Source organism: Physeter macrocephalus, chromosome 6 (assembly GCF_002837175.3).
Source record: "Physeter macrocephalus isolate SW-GA chromosome 6, ASM283717v5, whole genome shotgun sequence".
NCBI classification, from domain to species: domain Eukaryota; kingdom Metazoa; phylum Chordata; class Mammalia; order Artiodactyla; family Physeteridae; genus Physeter; species Physeter macrocephalus.
The window spans coordinates 68,748,883-68,770,276 of NC_041219.1; the positions used below are offsets into that span (position 1 = coordinate 68,748,883).

General features: G+C 37.8%; 1 protein-coding gene across 3 annotated transcripts in view; it reads left to right on the forward strand.

The window, feature by feature from the left end:
* The window catches only part of SLCO1C1 (solute carrier organic anion transporter family member 1C1), a 46,108-nt gene extending 42,801 nt beyond the window's left edge, over positions 1-3,307 (forward strand). For 2 of the 3 annotated variants that reach the window (XM_007127996.2, XM_007127997.2), the window contains 2 exons: positions 1,185-1,302; positions 3,085-3,307. In XM_007127996.2, coding sequence (XP_007128058.2) covers positions 1,185-1,302; positions 3,085-3,307 — 341 coding nt within the window. Of the gene's footprint in view, positions 1-1,184; positions 1,400-3,084 lie in introns of all 3 variants that reach the window. The other variant, XM_007127995.2, reaches the window with a different exon arrangement.
* The last annotated feature ends 18,087 nt before the right edge of the window (positions 3,308-21,394 follow it).

A 21,394-nucleotide genomic window follows, 5' to 3' on the forward strand; every position in this document is an offset into this window, starting at 1 on the left:
CTTCCCTTTTGAGCCTCCCTCCCATCCTCCCTATCCCACCCCTCTAGGTCATCTCAAAGCACCGAGCTGATCTCCCTGTGCCATGCTACTGCTTCCCACCAGCCAACTATTTTACATTCAGTAGTGTACATATGTCAATGCTACTCTCACTTTGCCCCAGCTTCGCCCTCCCACCCCACGTCAAGTCCATTCTCTATGTCTACCTCTTTATTCCTGCCTACCTGGTTTGAATCCTGATTAGAATGATCCAACTCTAAAACAATGCTTTGAAGACATTCAGAAAAGTCTGAATGTGGATTTTTGATAGGATTTAAAGAAATTATAAAATGTGTCATGTGTCATGGCAGAGTGATATATTTTTTAAAATGTCAGAGATGTGTTCTGAAATACATATAAGGAGAATGACGTGATATCTGAGGTATCTCTTAAAATATTAAAAAAAATAGTTTCTGGATGCACGTTGGGTTGTGGGACTGGAGAGAGATAACACAGGAGTGGCAAAATTTTGATATCAATAATTGTTAAAGTTAGTGACGGTACATGAGGTTGTATTACATCATCCTCTCTAATTCTGTGAATGTTTGAATTTGCCATTATGAAAATTTTAAAACATACAGAAGATGGCAAGCATTTGAATCTTGAGGAACATCTTCATGTTATTAAGAGCAATGTAAAGTTAGTTATCACCTAAATGTTTTTTAGTGGCAAATAATCTATTTGGATGGACAATGTATATAAAGAGAATTTTTATTTAAGATACCAAATAACCTAAACTGACTGTTAGATATCTTTATCTATGTGATCTTCTTGCTTACAGGATTTTATGCAAAATAGGGTCAGTTAGCTCTTTTTTGAGTCTGGAATTCTTCTCATCCTGGTACAGAAAGGGAGAGACCCTTGCAAATATTTTCCTTTGTAAAAGTACATTTTCCTTACTAAAAGGAAACTTACGCTGTGTCTTCAGAGCTTCTCCTATGACTTCTGTTTCTCAAAATCATCAGCTCAAAATAATCTTTATACCAGAGGCATATTTTGGGGTGACATATTCTGGTTTTCTACAGATGCCCTGTCATCTCCAAAGCAGTGAATTTTGGACTGACTGTGGTTTCCGAGAATCATTAATTATAGGCTAACCAAAAAGATATGTGTATATTTTTAGTAGCAATTATTTGTTTTTCTCACAGCAGGAATCCCAGCTCCCGTATATTTTGGAGTTTTGATTGATACTTCATGCCTCAAATGGGGATTTAAAAGATGTGGAAGTAGAGGATCCTGCAGATTATATGATTCAAATGCTTTTAGGTACCGTATCAAACTCATTCCCACATCTCACGGCTACCACATCCCAGGTTTGCACAATGCAATTGGCACTAATAACCCTCATGTAGTTTCATTGCTTGTAAGGAAAAGGAGAGTCTAATCAAGAAGTTTGTTCTGGGGCTTCCCTGGTGGTGCCCTGGTTAAGAATCCGCCTGCCAAAGCAGGGGACACGGGTTCGAGCCCTGGCCCGGGCAGATCCCACATGCCGCGGAGCAACTAAGCCCGTGCGCCACAACTACTGAAGCCTGCGCGCGCCGTGCTCCGCAATAAGAGAAGCCACTGCAATGAGAAGCCCGCGCACCGCAACGAAGACCCAACGCAGCCAAAAATAAAAATAAATAAAATAAATTAAAAAAAAAAGAAGTTTGTTCTGTTTTATAGAATAATTCTATTATTATCTGATTATTTGGCTAGATCTTTCGTTTTTCCCCCATTCTTAATCTTGACTCCCATTTTAAATGAGTAATCATTTTTAAAAAATATGACATAAGATTTCAGAATAGAGTAGAATTTTCAAAGTTTGTGCACACAAGTGAGTTAATTCCCTGAAACTCAGAAGCATTTAAATCTAGGTCACATTTGGGGTTTAATTCTATTCTTTTTCAAACTGAGCCAAACTGTCCCATTTACGTCAGATATAATCCCTCTGGGCAAGAGTTGGATTTGGCTGTAAATCTGTCCGGCTTTTATTGCCAAACTGATGTTCAATTATTCCAGTACTTGAAATGCATAAAAGTAAAAGGTTTTCTCTGTGTGTGTGTGAGTGTGTATGGGGTTGAGGGCATGGTTTTTTTCACTATGGTATCATTCAGTTCAATTCATCAAACATTTAGTTTCCTTATTGCTTAAAGCAATACTTCAATGGCTTAAAAGCAAGAAGGATTTTTTTTTTTTCAATTTACAAGCTGAGTATTCTCTAGAGAAATAAACTTGGTGCTGAACTGTCTAAGTTGGAAGTTGGATGTGAATTTAGCCAACAATCTCAAATAAATTTGCTTGACTTAATAGGCTTTGATGTTATGTGAGAAATTTATTTTGGTCTTTGAAAGGGACCTGATCTATGAGGAGAATTGGCACTTTATTCACATTTACTAAGGCTGTATTTTAGTGCAAAGACAATGTAATTCAATCAGAGACTATGAGTGTACATACAAGGTAACCAGCATGAATCGTTTAACCTGTCCTTTCAAACCTTTGTGTCTTATAATCTAATGTAGAACTAAAGGCTACTCATGGAAGAAATGGATTGAAACCTCTGGTTTGTTCTTAAGTCAGTCTACTCTACTGAGAGCTCTGATTTCCCCTTAATGTTGCTTCTTGCAGTTTTTCCGTAGAAGTGAATTTGGGCAAGCTTCGAGGGGAGGGTAACCACATAATTTATCATGCAAACCTGGGTACTTTTGAGAGTGAAAGGGGGCACTATTAAAAACTACACTGGGACAACACTAGCATAATCTGGGACTGTTCTGGGCAAACAGGGATATAGTTACCTGGTCTAAGGAAATAATTTACAGAGAGGATGGGATGGATTATATAATTATCAGTGACTGAAAATGATGGTAATACTAAAATTGCTTTATATTAGCTTACTGCCTTCAATAGTCTGTCAAATGTTCATAGAAAGGTCTTTTATAGCCACTGAATCTGCATTCTTAAAACCATCCTCATGATAGTTTGATATTGATATTTTTGGATGATATTATTACATTTTATTTAAAGTTGGATAGTTGCAGTAATTAAGATGGACATTCTCTCTTCTTCTAGATACATGTATCTGGGACTAACCATGATCCTTGGCACAATGTCCATTTTCCTAAGTACTGCAGTACTTTTCACTTTAAAGAAAAAGTATGTTTCAAAACACAGAAGCTTCAGAACCAAGAGAGAAAGAACAATGGTGTCTACAAGAATCAGGAAGGAAAACTGTACGACGAGTGATCATTTGCTACAACCCAGCTATTGGCCAGGCAAAGAAACGCAACTTTAGACAAATGATGACTTGAAGCCATGTTTTCCAATTTCTGGAAATTCTGCAAACAAATTTTAATCAAAAGTGTTTTAAATGTATAAATTCTTTCTCCTTTCAAAAAGATGTCTACTTTGTTTTTGATCCTAAGTATTAGATAATGTACCTGATAACAAATATAATTAATCATGTTACAGAAGGTATAGATGGTAGTTAATCTTAAATATTTTAATTTATAAACAAATTCCTTATATTATTTACTCATTCTGCTTAACTTTGCCTGTGCCCATTGATATATTAGCTGTACTCCTAGTAGAACAATTGTCGCTATAGTTTAATGGCTATGTGTAAAGTAATTTCTAAACTGAGATACTTGCCTAGGATAAGAGAATACTTTAAAAAAATTAAACGACATCTTGGTCTCCTTCAAATATCACCTTAATGATGATTTTAGGATGGAGTCAGAACATGTAGAGGAAGATTTCGTTTTAAGCTCCTTCTTTCTTTTGAAATACAATAATTGATATAGAAATGTATATTTGCAAATGATCTTGGAGGATTCGAATTTTGAATTACTAACTCTTCTACCATTACTAACTCTTCTGCATGTATTTTATGTGTGAGATTTTAAGTGACCATAGTTGTAAAGTAATAAAATTAATATTAATATGCTTTCCTGTCTTTCTATGAATTCAATGGAGTAAAAAATATTGTTAAATACTGCCCATATTTTAATGTATATAAGCAGCTCCAGACTTATGATTGTGATGTGGTCCTAAAATATATTTGATAGTGAATTTCTGAAAGTCTACAATAAACTTAGATGTTATAACAGGAACACAGAGTGATGGGGTGAGTGATGGTGTGGTCCCTTTTGGTGCTCTCCCTGGCATCTGTCACAAGGCTTCTGGGCAGCGTGGTGCCACTGGTACAGTCTGCCAGATACCTCTCTGTTTCTCTGTAACTGAAAAAGTCATGCCAGGATTTCCTGTTCACTGGCTTCCTGGTCCTGCTCTCACTGGAACTAGTAGATTCAGCAGTCCACCATCTTTAATCTTCAGCTCTACTATGTGTTATGTCTTTCTTCCTCCACCACTGCTGCACCCTAGAAGGGGCCTGACCTTCCCAAGAAAAGCAAACTTAGGTAGATCCACCCCTCCCCTGCAGTGGAATCTTGGAATCCACTGCCACAATTCTTAGCAGCCTTCAGAACACACAAATAGGGCACTCCCAACAAGGAGTCTCTTTGAGGTATTTCTTGGGAGCCTGAGTCCAACAAAAAAGTCCAGCTCAGAAATGCAGTCACGGGACTTCCCTGGTGGTACAGTGGTTGAGAATCTGCCTGCCAATGCAGGGGACAGGGGTTCGAGCCCCAGAGCGAGGATCCCACATGCCATGGAGCAACTAAGCCCGTGTGCCACAACTACTGAGCCTGTGCTCTTAGCCCATGATCCACAACTACTGAGCCTGTGTGCCACAACTACTGAAGCCTGTGTGCTGCAACTGCTGAAGCCCGTGAGCCTGGAGCCCGTGCTCCGCAACACGAGAGGCCACTGCAATGAGTAACCTGTGCACCACAGCGAAGAGCGGCCCCCACTCGCCGCAACTGGAGAAAGCCCACACGCAGCAACAAAGACCCAATGCAGCCAAAAATGAATAAATAAATAAATAAGAAATGCAGTCGCCTTACTCATACAGTGGAAGGATCAAATACATTTTCCCCTTATATACCAGTCCTGGGAATATGATGAATGGAAAAAACTAGAGATGAAAACTGTGGGGATGGAGAGCAGGGAAAATTTCCTTTAAATACATATTAATTTTGCCATTTTACTTGAATTGGTGGTGCCAGATTATTTCATATTTTACTATTTTTAAAAATGAAAATAGACTTGGTTTGTTTCCAGCAGGCCTACTTCAGACCTGCTTCTGCTGTATTAACTTGTGAGCAGGAATCCTTTTTGTCATCTCAGTATCAGTCTTACCCATAGCGGATATTTACTGAATGGGTGAGTGGGTACACTTGTCAAGAGTTTTCTTTGTAGAGATATAATTGAAATTCAAGTTCCTCATCCTGTCTCCCACATCCTCTTTATTTTCCAAAGCTTTTGTAGCAATATCCTGAAAAATAACTTCTTTGCAAGTAAATTTCTAAACAGGATCCTATCCAATGTACTCTCGAATGACTTGAAAAATAAAAATTCGCATAAAGCATATTTAAAATGATTTTTTTCATAAAAGCACCAACTGTTAATGAAAAGCATATTTTTATGCATAACCATTAATTCAACAGTGGAATTACACATACTAAACTCATTTGTATGGCATATGAGGGTATCATTTAGTGGCAAAGTGAATTTACTGAAAGGAACCTTGACGTTTTAAATGAGTAAATTCAGCTGACAGAAGTAAGCAGGCTTTTCATGCCTCAGAAAGCACATGATTTTTTTTGTTTGTTTTGAGAAACCAAACCCCATTTCAGAGGTCAAAAAATTCCCTCAGCCCCAGGGCCGAACATTAGAGGTAAGGCCTTGATGGACATGTGGGATCCCACAGTTGCACCACTTTATTCATTTATTATACAGTCATGACCCCTGGAGGTGACCAGCACCTCAAATTAACATCTGATTCACTCTAACCTTCAGACAGGAAACACTCCAGCAATATCATTTTATAAGTGGAGTGACTTCAATTGGATTAAAAGACTTGCCCAAGGTGGAGGCAGTCAAACTAATGCTGGGTTCTTCCATTACATCATGATGCCTCTAGAGCAGGTAATAAAAACAAACAATCTGAAACCTCTAAAAACAGCTGGAAGAATTTTTGTGACCATGAGCAGTTAAGAAATCCCCACTTATAAATTTATAGACTCAGACATAAAAGAAGATTGAAAGAATAAGTTGACTGTAACATGTAAGTTATAATTGTTAAAATAACTATTAAATACAACAAATATTAAGCACTCTCTTTATGTGTGCTGAGTGCTTTAGACACATTATCTCAGTTTCAAAGGTGAAAATAACCTTATGTGTTAGGTACTGGTACGTTCAGAGGAAGCTTAACGAGTTTTAGTTACTTGTGCAAAGCTAATATTTCCTCGTAGCTGGTAAAGCCAAGATTTAAACTGAGGTTTATCAAATTCAAACAGCAACGTTATCCCCATATTAATCTAGATCCTAAATTGTTGTCTTCCACTAACTTCGCTGAAAGTCAAATTTTGTACATAGACATTAGAGAAGTTTTAGCATGCTAAACCACGCACATGGTTAAAAAAAATCAAATGGTACAAAATGAAATAAAATGAGAAGTAACAGTCCTTCACACCACCTTCACTTCTATTCCTCAAAGGGAATTACTTCTAACCAGTTTGGTTTGTTGGTTTTTCTAATGGTCACTTCCAGTACCTTTAAATAATATGCACACACCACTTTCTTGATTTATTAACGTGGGCAATGTTTACTGACTCTCTATTCTGATAGATTAGAACTAATGTCACTTACTCATGCCCCGTTGTTCTTCCCCTTGTAATCTGTACATGCTGGGGTCACTATTCTGAGTTCCTCAAATGTCACACCAATACCTCCATTTCTTGTTCAATAAACATTGAGTATCATATGTTTCCCCATTTCTCAAAATGAAGACCTTAGAGGTTCCCTCCCTTCCCTCCGTGTCTCCAAACTCTGGCCCATCTCCCTCTTTCTGGGTAAAGTACCTTTACTTTTACATTGTTAAGAATGATGACAATTATAGTCAACTCTGCAACCATTAAATCTAGGAAAGGCCTGAGTGGTTATGATCAGGACCGATGCCATCTACTGTTGAAGTCATGAAACCTACCGTTAGAAAAAAATGAAAAAGAGGGAAAAACATATTTAATGAGGCATTAGGGGCATGTTAGCATATTTAAATATTAATAAGTGTGATGTTTAAAAGTGTTTTATGTTTGAATAATTTGGGAATATATTGAGTTAATGATAGCTCTCATATGACTGCCGAATCTCTCAGATTCTTTAATGTGATGTGGTACATTGCCAGTCTACTAAAGGGGATGTGTATCTCAAACTTATTTGGCATTGAATCCTCTGTTTTATTAATAAGTCTTGGACCTAACTAATTTTCAGTACAATATATTTGGAAAACCCGAGTTTATCCTTCTCTTTGTAAAATCTTTTTCTATCTTTATCAGCTTCTGTCAGGATTATGCAGTTTTATAAAATTAACTAGAAAACTATTTTGTTTTTAAATGTCTGGAAAAGATTTTACAACATAGGAATTTTCTGTTCCTTTTACATTTGAAAAAATGTTTTTAGCCTTTTTGAGAAATAATCCTTGAAAAGTTGTTGACTGGTTATTGTAGCTTAAAAATAAAAAATCAGCTTACTGATTCAACTTTCAACATTTGTATTTTTTCTATAAAAATCTTCCAGATTTTTAAAAGACATTTTTAATACTATAAACTTAGAGCAATTAAGATAATTATTATACCCTTTTCCCATTCTTAATTTTGTGTATTTGGGTTTGTCTTTTTTGCATATTATGCTTGCCAGGAACTTATTCCATTGGACTTTTCAGAGAAATGGCATTTGTGATTTGCTATTTAATTGTTTAATTTTTGTATTTTACTTTACTTCTTTTCCTTCTGCTTTCTTTAGGCATGCTTTTCAAAAAACTCTTTACCTAAATACTTAATTTGTAGTCTTACAACTGTATGCTCTAGTTTAGTAATAAAAATTTTAATATGTCAATGTTCAGCTTTGTTCGTAACACAAAGGTTTGCCATGCTGTAGTACCAATGATGTTTTCCTGTTTACAAATGCGTTCTTGATTTTCTATTTGATTCAAAATTCCTATTTGCTCTAAAAGGAGAATGATTTAAAATTTCCCTGTGTTCAGATATTTCTGTTTAAACTTTTAATTTTTAGATTAATTACATTTATAATTAGGGAATGTAGCCTATTCAATTTATTATTTTGGAAATTTGAGGGTTTAAGCCAAATCATCACCAATTTGTGAAAATGTTCAGATTTTAAAAATAAAGTATGTTCATTGATTATAGATGATAATACTAGGTATATATTTACCAAACCAAACCAATTAAATTTTATACCATTCACATCTTTTGATACTTATTTTCTTTCCTGTTTTCTCTTCAAGGCTTGAGAGTCAAGATCTTCCGATTACAATTGAATGAGTTTTTGTGAATTGCTTCCACTTTTAAAAAAAGGTTTACTTGTAAAATTGAATGTTGTGTTTCATAAATATTGTATCCTTATAATGCATATATTTGATTTTTAAAACTCTGTCATAGTTAATAATTTTTCTTTGAATTGTATTTTAAATAAATTAATTCTCAATTAATTAACACTGCCATTTCTGCTTTCTCTATTGATTGTGTTTACTTGATATATCTTTGGTCCTAGCTTTATTTTATTTTTATTTATTTATTTATTTTTTTATTTTTGGCGGTACATGGCCCCTCAGTGTTGTGGCCTCTCCCGTCGCGGAGCACAGGCTCCGGACGCGCAGGCTCAGCGGCCATGGCTCACGGGCCCAGCCGCTCCGCGGCATGTGGGATCTTCCCGGACTGAGGCACGAACCGCCTGCATGGGCAGGCGGACTCTCAATCACTGCGCCACCAGGGAAGCCCCATTAGCTTTATTTTTAAAAATTCCCTGTGTTTTGTTTAAGGTTCGATATTTGTTAACAGTACAGAATTGAATTTTATTTTTACTTCATCTAAAATTTTGTCTATTAATAAGATACTTAATTATCACATGTAATGTTTGTCTTTATTTTTGCTATATTGTTCATTAAATTTTTTCCCTTATGTTTTCCTTTCATTCTTCCATATGCTATATGTACTATCTTTTTGCTTTTATTTCTCAGAATTATAGAAGTCATAGCCTCTTCTTTCGCACTCTGAAAAATATTCTGCCATTGGTTATCCCAAAATTATAAAAATATACTTTGATATTCTCTTTTAAAAATTCCAAGAATCAGATAATAAATACTGTCTGTTGACTCTCTTTATGTACGATTAGACATTTAAAACGTTAAATTTAAAAGACTTAAATGTAAGACCTGAAACCATAAAGCTCCTAGAAGAAAACATTGGGGTAAGCTCCTTGACATTAGTCATGGCATGGTTTTTTAGATTTGCACCCAAAGCAAGCACAACAACAGCAAAAATAAATAAGTGGAACTACATCAAACTAAAAAGCTTCTGCACAGGAAAGGAAACCCTCAACAAAATGAAAAGGCAACCTATGGAATGGAAGAAAATCATATAAGTGGTGAATATCCAAAATATATAAAGAACTCATACAACTCAATAGTAGAACAGAAACAATATGATTAAAAAATGGGCACAGGATCTGAACAGACATTTTCCAAAGAAGATATACAAATAGCTAACAGATACATGAAAAGGTGCTCAACATTACTAACCATCAAGGAAACCATCAAATCAAAACCACAATGAGCTACCACCTCATACCTGTTAAAATGGCTATCATCAAAAAAGGCAAGACCTAACAAGTGTTGGTAAAGATGTGGAGAAAAGAGAACCCTTGTACACTGTTGGTAGGAATGTACAAATTTTTCAGCCACTATGGAAAACAGTATAGAGATTCCTCAAAAAATTAAAAATATAACTACCATATGATCCAGGAATTTCATTTCTGGGAATATAGCCAAAGGAAATGAAAACAGTATCTCAAAGAGATATCTACCCTCCCATGTTCATTGCAGCATTATTCACAATAGACAAGATATGAAAACAACTACGTGTCTGTCACACATGAATAGATATACATCAATTACAGATCAATAAAGCTAAACTTTAAAAAAAATTTTAACTAAAAAGAAGTTTTTACTTCCTATCTCATCTCCTACCCACAAGTCCAAGATTTTTTTTACTAACGTAATTAAGGATTTAAGACTTAAGTTATTAATAAATTATTTTTACTTTCTAAAGCTTTTTGCTATGTAAACAAACTTACAAGGAAAATCTCATGCATGCATCCTTTCCTTATCTTTATTTATTTATTTAAAATAGACTCCTAGGGATAGAATGTTTCAAACATATTAACCAACAGCATTCCAAAAGGCAAAGACAGTAGAGCCTTACACAAACAGCATTTGAAAGATTAGCTCTCCTCAAACTTCACTAATCTATCAATTCTATAAATTAAAAATGGCATCTCAATGTTTTGATTTCCATGTCTTTGCCAGTGAGTTAAAACTTTTATATGTGTACTGGTCATATCTCTTCTTTAAGAGATTGAGTTCACAGCCTTGCTTATATGTTTGTTTTGGTAGTTATCTTATTAATGATAGCACATTACTGTGTCCCATGTAAAATAATTATTTTTCTAATTTGGGAGCTGTATTAGTTTGCTATAGCTGCCATAACAAAATACCATACTGTGTGGCTCAAACAACAGAAATTTATTTTCTCACAGTCTGGAGGCTAGAAGCCCAAGGTCAAGGTTTGGCAGGGTTTGTTTCTTTTGAGGGCGCTCGGCTTGCAAACAGCTGCCTTCTCAGTGTGCTCACAAGGTCTTTTCTCTGTGCATATGCATCCCTGATGTCTCTTTTTCTGTCCTAATCTCCTCTTGTTATAAGAACCAGACAAATTGTGTTCAGCCCCATTCTAATGGCCTCATTTTAACTTAATCACACCTTTATAGACCCTATCACCAAATACACTCATGTTCTAAGGTACTGTTTCTGTCTAGGGTCACTCTATATAAGAATTATATCTGTAAAATGTAAAAATACATTTTAATTTCTGACAACTCATGTCTTCCTTCATATGATTCATTTCTAAAATTTCTTAAATATGTTCATTCTTTTTTTCTGAATAAGTTTAGGATTATTTTGTCAGGCTCCAAAAATATCCAATTGAGACTACTAATCTAAAAGAGAGAAAAAAACTACCTGTTTCTTCTCTGTACAACATTTAAACTAAAAGAAAAACCTCATTTTTCTCAAGCAGGGTTTTTTTTTTTCCTACACACCGACCAATTCTCCAGCACCAGCCGGGTGTCCTACAATTTAACTCAATTTCATCTACCTGGAGTAATTGTCAGATCCCACAGATTAAGAGCTCATCTGACAAGACTGGGCCCCCCCCCTTCAGAGGACAATCACCTGTGCTTCTGACCATCTGGCTATAAATCAAAGATGACCACAACCACCGCTTCAGGTTCAGTACGGGCAAACCTCGGAGATACTGCGTGTTTGGTTCCAGACCACAGACATAAAGTGAATATAGTCTATTAAGTGTGCCATTGCAGTAGGTCTAAAAAAAACAATGTACGTTAATTAAAAAATATTTTATATTGCTAGAAAAATGCTAACCAGCACCCTTCAGCAAGTCATGCATGGTAGTAACATCGAAGATCATTGATCACAGCTCACCATACAAATAATGAAAACATTTGAAATATTTTAAGAATTACCAAAATGTGACACAGAGACATATGTGAGCAAATGCTGTTGGAAAAACAGAGCCAGTAGACTCGTTTGACACAGGTTTGCCACAAACCCTCAATTTGTAAAAGACGCAATTATCTGTGAAGCACAAGTTGGGCTGCACGCCGCAGGCCCCCAAGCCCTGTACTTGCCCAGCTTTAAGACTGAAGAAAGAGCCCGAAGTCTGTGGCAGAGACATCAATGGTTTAACGGATGACGGGGGAGCTTACCTCTCTGAAGCAAGGTCCTGACACAACACCCCACCCAGTGAAGCAGACGGAGGGCATGACATGGCGGCAGTCTTGTTTCCGGGGCGGGGAGGGGGAGATTGCCTCTTATAGTGGGAATTGACATCAGGTTGGCTCGTCAGTTACCAGGGAAACTAGCAGAGGGGCACGCCCTTTACTGCCCCTTTGATAAGAGCAATCACTGGCTGGAACCTGCAGCAAGTGTGTAGGAAAGTCAGTCAAGTGAGTAGGGTGTAGGTGAAGCAGGCGCTTACTGGTCGAGCCCGGGATGTACAGAGGGCAAGAGAACAGCCACCGTGAGTGGCCTGACCATACACACAATAAAACGAGGTATGCCCTAGACAGCTCACAGAACTCAGGAAGACTTACTAGATTACTGATTTATTATGAGAGGATACCACTCAAGAACAGCCAAATGGAAGAAATGCATGGGGCAACGTATGTGGGAAGGAGTATGTAGCTTTCATGTTCTTTCCAAGTACATCACCCTCCCAGCTCTTCCAAGGGTTTACCAACCTGGAAGTTCTCTGAAACCGCGCATCGTTTTGGGTTTTTTTTATGGAAGTTTCATAAGTAAGCAAGATTGATTAAGTCATTGACCATGAGTGATTACCTCCTGCCTCTCTCCCATCCCTGGAGGTGGTGGGGAGGCAGGGCTGAAAGTTGCAGTGGTTCAAGTATTTGGTTCCCCTGGCAACCAGCCCCACTTCCTTAGGGACTTTCCTAAAATTACCTCATTAACATAAACTCAGGTGGTTGAAAGGGGCTGTTATGAAGAACAAAAATGCCCCTTTCAACTTTATCACTTTTATCACTTAGGAAATTCCAATGGTTTTAGGAGCTCTGTTCTTATTATAAATCACAATGTCACATAATCTCGTAGCACCAACCCTAGAAACCGATATTTTTATAACATTGAATCTTCCCATTAGCAACATGGTTTATGTTTCTCAATAAAATTTTATACTTTAAAAAAATATGTACACACCAAATATTTCTAAGTTTACTTATAGTCTTCAATATTTATGTTGTTAATATAATTTGGAATGTTTTATTCTCTTCTATTTTCTTTTCTTTTTTTAAATTTATCATCTTTATTAGAGCATAATTGCTTTACAGTGTTGCCTATTTTATTTTCTAAAAGATTATTTAGGCTCTTTTATTCTACTTTCTGTGTAACAGATTTAGCAAAGCTATTAGGAGCTTCATGTTAATATTTTAACTGGCCTTCTTTACCAAAGTCCATTGTTGGTTTAGTTTGCTCAATTGATTCTCTAGGTGTTTCTTGGGAGGTGATCAGAGAGAGTATCTATGAAAGAGTGTTATTTTGACTCCTTTTCAAAGTTGATACTTCTTATGTCATTTTTTTCTTGTCTGATAGAAAAGCCAGTGATATATATATGTCATACATCTAAAATTTAAATCTGCTTATGATTTAAATCTGCTATTCAAAATCATCTGGTAAGGACTTCCCTGGTGGCGCAGTGGTTAAGAATCCACCTGCCAATGCCAGGAACATGGGTTCGAGCCCTGGTCTGGGAAGATCCCACATGCTGCAGAGCAACAAAGCCCGTGCGCCACAACTACTGAGCCTGCGTGACACAACTACTGAAGCCTGTGCGCCTAGAGTCCGTGCTCTGCAACAAGAGAAGCCCCCACCATGAGAAGCCCACGCACTGCAACGAAGATTAGCCACCGCTCGCCACAACTAGAGAAAGCCCGCGCACAGCAACGAAGACCCAATGCAGCCAAAAATAAAATACATTAATTAATTAATTTAAAAAAATCATCTGGTAGCCTTCCAACATTTTCAGGAAACCTCAGACATCCTTGGTAAAACGTGGCCTTTCAGGATCTGGTCCATGACAACCTCTTCACTCCATCTCCCACAAAAAGCCTCACTCAAATTCCTCACTCGACCCCGTGGCCCATTGTATTATACTACATGTAGTTTCCTAAATGTGCTGTTCAGACCAGCTATTTTTTTTTGCCTAGAAAACACCTTCTCCTTTGTTTCACCTTTTCACCCAGCTCAGGGCTTCTCAAACTTTATTATGTCTATGAATCACCTGGAGATCTTGTTTGAAAAACAGATGTGATTCAGTGGTTCTGGGGTGAGGCCTGAGATTCTGCACTTCTAACTAGCCCCATAGACCAGCAGCATCACATCCTGAGCAAGGACCTTGTTAATTCCTCCTCCTCCATGACGATTTAGTTCAGTCACCTCTAGTCAGCTTTCCCTGGACCTCAGCCTTACTGCACCCCCAAAGTACCAGGTGGTGGCCCAGTACAGACTGATGGTAGAGATTCTTTTATTAATCTATACCATCTTGTATATTACTGGACACATGTTACAAACTCAGTGTTGAGTAAATGAATGAACTAATGATATAGGAAAAATAAACTTCCTTTAGGAATTGTGAACAAGATTCATAAAATCACACCTTACATAATTCTTCCTGAAATTTCTATATTCTTTATTGAATTCACTGCAGGAAGAATTTGGCAAGAATAGACTAGAATGAAATAGAATATGGAAATAGAAATAGGTTAAGTGCTCTAAAGTTTTTCTGGATCTTTGAAATTTTGACCACACGGAAAAAACATAACCAATAAGGAAACACTATTTTCTATTACCTAAGCAGCTAGATATTTGATGAACGCTACAAATCACTTTTCCAAAAAAACCTCAATTTTAATTTAGATATGTATTTTATCTGGCAGCATTTCTATATAATTCTTTTATTTTTATTTTTTGGCTGCGCAGCATGCAGGATCTTAGTTCCCCGACCAGGGAATGAACCCGTGCCCCCTGCAGTGGAAGTGCAGTGTCTTAACCACTGAACCGTCAGGAAGTCCCTCTATATAATTCTTTATTTTTGCCCATTTCTTTAAAGTCTATAAAGCATTTTACCATATATTTTTTCTCTTAATTTCACATAAAGATTGATAATATTTTTTCCCATTATACATGAAAAACCTGACTATAAGAGGATTATACAAGTTAACCCTACTTGCTAAGGTCATAGAGTCAGGTATCGGTAGAGCAAGAGCCAAACCCTGCATCTTCTGATGCCTAGTCCAGTGTTCTAGACACTTACCAAACCTGATTGAAACTTTTTAAAAGTCCCAAACCAGCAGAGACCGTGATATGATGCCATATTCATGATATTCAGTTTTGATTGTGATAAAATCAAATTTTACCTCCATTCCACAATTTTTTCCTGTACTTAGATAACAAAATTAGTTTTCCTCTCCTGTTGTTTTCTTTTTTCCTCTTTCTTTCTAGCTGAGATTTCTGGGCTGGCTAAAACGGTTGATTTGTGGGTAAAGAAGAATTTTTGGTAGCTCACACCCTGCAAAAAACCCTGTAACAGCAGTAGGGCTGGCTAATGAACACAGAGCACCTATCACCATGGTAATTAGAGTATCAGCACTGGAGGCCATCTCAGAAATTGTTAGTGCACACGTTAGGAGGATGAGGTCCCCAGAAGTGAAAGGTCTCATAGTCCGAAAACATCCAGTTACTTACTGACTGTGCTGAGCTTGCTGGCTGGGCACCTGACGTCCTGTCATCTCTCACCCAGGCCCACCATTGATCAACCTGAGTTGAAAATCAAAGACTTTGAAATTCAAGGTGCACAAGGCTGGGACAGAAACTGAGAAACTCTGATAACTTTGTAAATAGAGCGCTCACACGAATATAGCATATAATTGTTGATTCTATATATTTAATGTTTTCATGGGCCTTCCATCAACTAAGCACAGCTGCCTCTCAAATCTCATTTCCTCTCATTCTACCCATACTCTGTTCCACTTGGGCCCCCTCTCTGTTCCCTCAACACGTCAAGCGGCCCCTAAGTCATGGCTCTTTGCACCTCCTGAGTCTTCTGCCTGCAATATTTTTTCCCCCTAGGACTCGATCCCTCACTCCTTCTTTGTTCCAGCATCAGCTTTTTGGCGGCCTTCCCTGACCACCTTCTCTAAAATAGTATGCACTGACCCTCTTTCTCCCCTTAACCTTACTCATTTCTCTTTATAGCAGTTATCACTCCTCAATATAGATCTTTTTGCTAATTTATTTATTGTCTGCAGGCTCCACGAAGTGTCAAGGAATAGTTGTTATTCTCCACTGTAATGAACTTGGAACAGAGTAAGCACCCAAAGATTGAATGAATAAAACATCCCAGACTTGAAAGAGGTAGGAAGGACAATGGAGAAAAATCGAGAGATGTAGAAGACTTCTTCTCCATTAAAAAAGAATCAATTTGTCCCTGAAAAATATGTAAATAGATGTTACATACTGGAAGCTAACAAACATTTTACCCAAAGTTTTACATGAGTTACTCTTTACAGAAGGGCTTTATTAAGGTATTATTTACAATTAATTGGACTTTACAGCTGAGGTTACTCAGGTCCATCTACACATAAGACCCTTTAATAGATTGCATTTTCTAGCATTCAGCCTCCAACATCAGTACAACTAAATCTTAGGTTATACAGTGCTTTAGGCCAGGTCTGGCTTGGGTTAAATCCACATTTTAAAAATCCAGGCATTGATTTATTTCATGCCTAAGGCCACTGTGATTGGAACATACTCCATGCTTCATAAGCAAAATCCAAAGTAGTGAAAGATTCCAATTCCAAGACAGAAAAGTATTCAGGAGGTGAACAAGTGCATCTGTTTTTGCCTTATTCAGAAACACATATTAAAAAAACAAACAAACACCCTGCCAGAACCCTGGCCGTTTTGAAAGTATATAGTTTACTGCAATTCTGAAATGGAGTCTTTGCCATTCTAAATCTGGGCCATGATCACCTAGGAGTTGGGCAAGTGCTGTGTCAGTACTTAGACAACATCTACCCTCCTCCCCACTTCACTGTACCTCAGGGAATCCAGTCACCCTCACTACAGGGGCACTCATTCTTTGCCTTCATCAAAACATTCTACAGTCCTCAGGAATTTCCCAAATAGCCAAGGACATCCATTGCTGTTAATGAGTCCCTGTACCTGCATTCTTCCTTTTTCCTGCTATTTCCATGCTTCCTGCTCCTCCAACTTGTAGACTGCTCAAGAAATTGACACAGGAAATTTATAAAAGCTCTGGGTGTGAAATAAAGTACTGCTCCAGCTTTCAGCTTTTCTCCTACATTATATTCCCACTAGATGGTAAGTTCCTTTCTCTCCAGCTATTAAATATTAAAAAAAAAAAAAAAAGACAAGAGAAAGTAAAACAAGTCTCTGGTTCCGACAGCTCCCTCTAGTTTCTGTTTTATCCCTCTTCTTACGCTGTAGCTAGGTTTCCAAAAATATTTCTGTAGAATATTAATAAGTATTTATTAATCACTATGCATAGGCATTGTGCTAACTGATGTAAATATAGCACCTCATTTACTGATCAGGACAGTCTAGATGTGTGTACAACTCTTATCCCTGTGTTCGAAATGAGGAGGACACTGAGGCCTAGTGAGGTTACCAAATTTCGACAAAGTTGCACAGAGAGTACACAGCAGACCTGGGGTTCAAACCTACACTCTTGCTACAATGCTGCCATGTTCTAAGGTGGCCAGGATAGGCTCAAGCTCAATACGTAATCATCCTACAATACACTATAATCCAATTTCCAGATAACAAAGTTTCCAACTCAATATATGAATTTTAGCCATTTTTTCTTTCTTTTTTTTTTAAGATTTATTTTTTATTTATTTTATTTATTTTTGGTTGCGTCGGATCTTAGTTGTGGCACGTGGGATATTCGTTGAGGCAGGCAGAATCTTTCGTTGTGGCGTGCAGACTCCTCTCTAGTTGTGGCATGCGGGTTTTCTCTTCTCCAGTTGTGGTGCATGGGCTCCAGAGCACGTGGGCTCTGTAGCTTGCGGCACGTGGGCTCTCTCGTTGAGGCATGCGAGCTCAGTAGTTGTGGCGTGTGGGCTTAGTTGCCCCACGGCATGTGGGATCTTAGTTCCCTGACCAGGGATCAAACCTACAGCCCCTGCATTGTAAGGCAGATTCTTTACTACTGGACCACGAGGGAAATCCCTTAGACATTTTTTCAATCTTTCTGCAGCACTCAATACCTTTAACTCTTTTTACTTGATGACGTCAGCTCTCTAGGCTTCCCTGACTGCATTCTCTTTTGGACCCTCTCCTACTTCTGTGACTGCTTGCTCTCAGCTTCTCCTTCATTTCTATCTCTTTTGAATTTACGTTTTTTATACTCATACTTGCACACTCCCCTAAGTGATTTCTTTTGTATTCAAAGATTTTTTTCTACCATGTCTCCTAAAAGTGACAGCTCTAGATTAGAGATGTTGGATGCATTTCTATTTAACCATAGATGTCTCAAACTTAATTTGCCGGTGAGGAAATTACCCCGACATTACTATGTGTATGTGCCTTTTGCAAGTGGGAAGACCTATAAGGAAAATACTTCCATGCTTGTTATTATATTGGGTCATGGAAGGATAAGGTAGGTTTTAAATGTCATTAACCTGGGAAAGACGGAGTCCTTAGACAGAAAATTTGACTAAGAGAGTGGAATGTAGGTCAGTCTCAGGCTCCACTCTGAGTCTAGTCACCAAATAATTGATGTTATAGGTTTTTACTAATTATAGGTTTTGATATGGAGCCCAGCATAGAGAGTAACACCAATAGCTAGAAAGGGATAAAATTCACAAATGCAGGGGTTAGCAAACTTTTTCTAAAAAGAGGGCAGACAGTATACATTCGAGGTAGGCCACATGATCTCTGTTACAACCACTTAACTCTGCCATCATAGCATGAAAGCAGCCAAAGACAATACATAAATGAATGAGCATGGCTGTGTTCCAATAAAACATTTTTTTGAGAAAACCATCAAGGGGTTACTTTTGGTCCTCAGTATGTAATTTGCTGACCAGTGATCTAGAGGAACAGAAAGTAATGATCAATAAGCTATTACTATAAGACCACCCCCAGCTCCTGCTATTCTTAATCCTCTAGCATTTAGTTTGAACGTTTTACTGACTCTTGAACTGCATTCAATGAAATTTAAGGATTTGATAGTTTGTCCATGCATGATCAAGAGTATTACTTAGGGAGCAGCACACCCCAAGGTCATTCATTTTATCTACCATCAGTCTGTGAGCTTCTTGAGGATGTGAACATAATTTATTTGTTTGTGTAGATGCCCAGTTCTGCATACATTGGTTAGCATATTAGTACTACTCAATAAACTTGTGTCAGTTGAATGAGTTCAGTCTTCAGCACTAGTAGGTTGTATTCAGTCTCCAGTATTCAGCTACTTTCCATAATCCCAAGACTGATATAAGAGTTCCTAATGTATAAAGATGACACAGATAATCAGAGATCAGCTCAAGCCAATATTTCTCAACATATGGAAATAAAGTTGACTTTCCCCAGCCTTTAAGTTACTAATGTATTTGTAATCGTGTTCCAAAATTTAGTTATGTGTTAAAGGACTCTACTCCTTTACCCTGAGGCTGACCTGGCTGGGACTCCGATATCAGAGTTTTTTCTCTGACATTGCCTATCCCACTGGCTGTATCTTTCCTTCTAGGACAGATGATGTTGACTAGATGGCCTTGACTTCATATTCCATTGGTTATATCCAACCTTGGAGGCCAGCGGAGGAAGAGAGATGAGGGATGAAGATGACAGTTACCACCTTTATTATTTTCCTATTACTGCAATACAAAGTATCCCAAACTTAGTGATTTAAACAACACAAATGTGTTTTCTTACAGCTCTGAAGTCACAAGTCTGAAATTAGTTTCACTGGGCTGATGTCAAGGTGTCAGCAGGGCTGGTTTCTTCTCGAATCTCAGAAGAGAGAGAATCTATTTCCTTGCTTTTTCAGGTCCTAGTGACCTCTTGTATTCCTTGACTCGTGACCTTTTTCCTCCATGTTCAAATCTCCCTCTACCTGCCTCTTAAATGACACTGTTGATTACATTTAGGACCCATCCAGATTATCCAGGATACTCTCCTCACATTAAGATTCTTAATTATATTTGTAAAATGACTTTTGCCATATAAGTTAACATTCACAGGGTCCAGGGATTAAGATGTGGATATCTTTTGGGATCATTCTTCAGCCTCCCACATCATTGTTCTCCATTGCCCTTCAACTTCTTATTACATACATTTTACAAGGGATACTGCTGAGCTATCAAATCCTGAGAAGAGACACCATTCAAACATCTATTTAATTATTCACAATTTTATTAACAAATATTTAACAGGTATCCACTAGGTATCTGGAACTGTATCTTGGCCTTTGAAGCAAACATTGTAGATATATCCCTGCCCCCGTGGAGCTCATAGGTCACAATGAGACAGGCTGGGACCTCGGACCTGGGATCCTTTGCTGCAGTGCTTACACCTGGACAAAATTCTCCCCAAACAACAGAATACAAAAAAACTATAAGGGACTAAAAACTGTGTGAATTCACAGTTGGGGTAAATTATGGACAGCAAGATACAAAAAGACCAAAAACAACCAACTGCCACTTCTGAAGAGCCAGGAGCAAAAGAAGGGTACTTCCCATGCCCCCTGCACAGAACACCACCAAAGGGGTGGGTAAACCATCTAAGCAACCGCCTTCAACCTGACCCCTGGACACACCCCTACCCTCACCCCATGTAATGAACCAGCTCTCCCCTCTAGGGGAGCGAGCAAGGGAAACTGTTACTTGTTTTTTACTCACCCCTGACACTGCAGGAGCCCCAATAAAGCCTTGCCTGAATTTCTTGTCTGGCCTCTTATCAATTTCTATTGCTTGGGGAAGGCCAAGAACCCTAATAGGTATCAACATCATCCGCATTACTAAATCACATTTGCCCTCCCACTTACCTCATTCTCTGTGGATTTGCCCTTCCTAGTCCAATCCTGCCTTCCAGACCCTAAGTCAAATAACACTGTCTTTTTAGGAGAATGAGGTAAGGATAGAATCCATTTACCAGGTAAATGATTAACTTATTAGCATTAAAAACCTACTCAGATGATGTTTTAGTCTTTTGTTATGTTTACTTCACCTAACCTGAAGTTGCACAGAAAATATTGTAAAATCCTAGGCATGGGTTAAACTTGTGAAGGCTCCTAATCTCCTTTGAATAGGGATTAGTGGCTGCATAAATATTGCCCAAGAAAGAGCAGATTCCTGGAGAATGAAAGCTGTTTTTACTGCAAAGTGCTAAATAACTACTCAGATATGTGAGCTGTTTATAGTTTCCCTCTTTACAGACAGGAGTCTGCTTCCACCTACTGGCTGAAGAATTTCACAATCATCAGTACTATACAGGTAATTTCCACTTGGGTCTTGGTATGTGCTTCTGATTTGTAGCCATAACGTCAGCTCCCATCTACTTAGGACTTCTTTA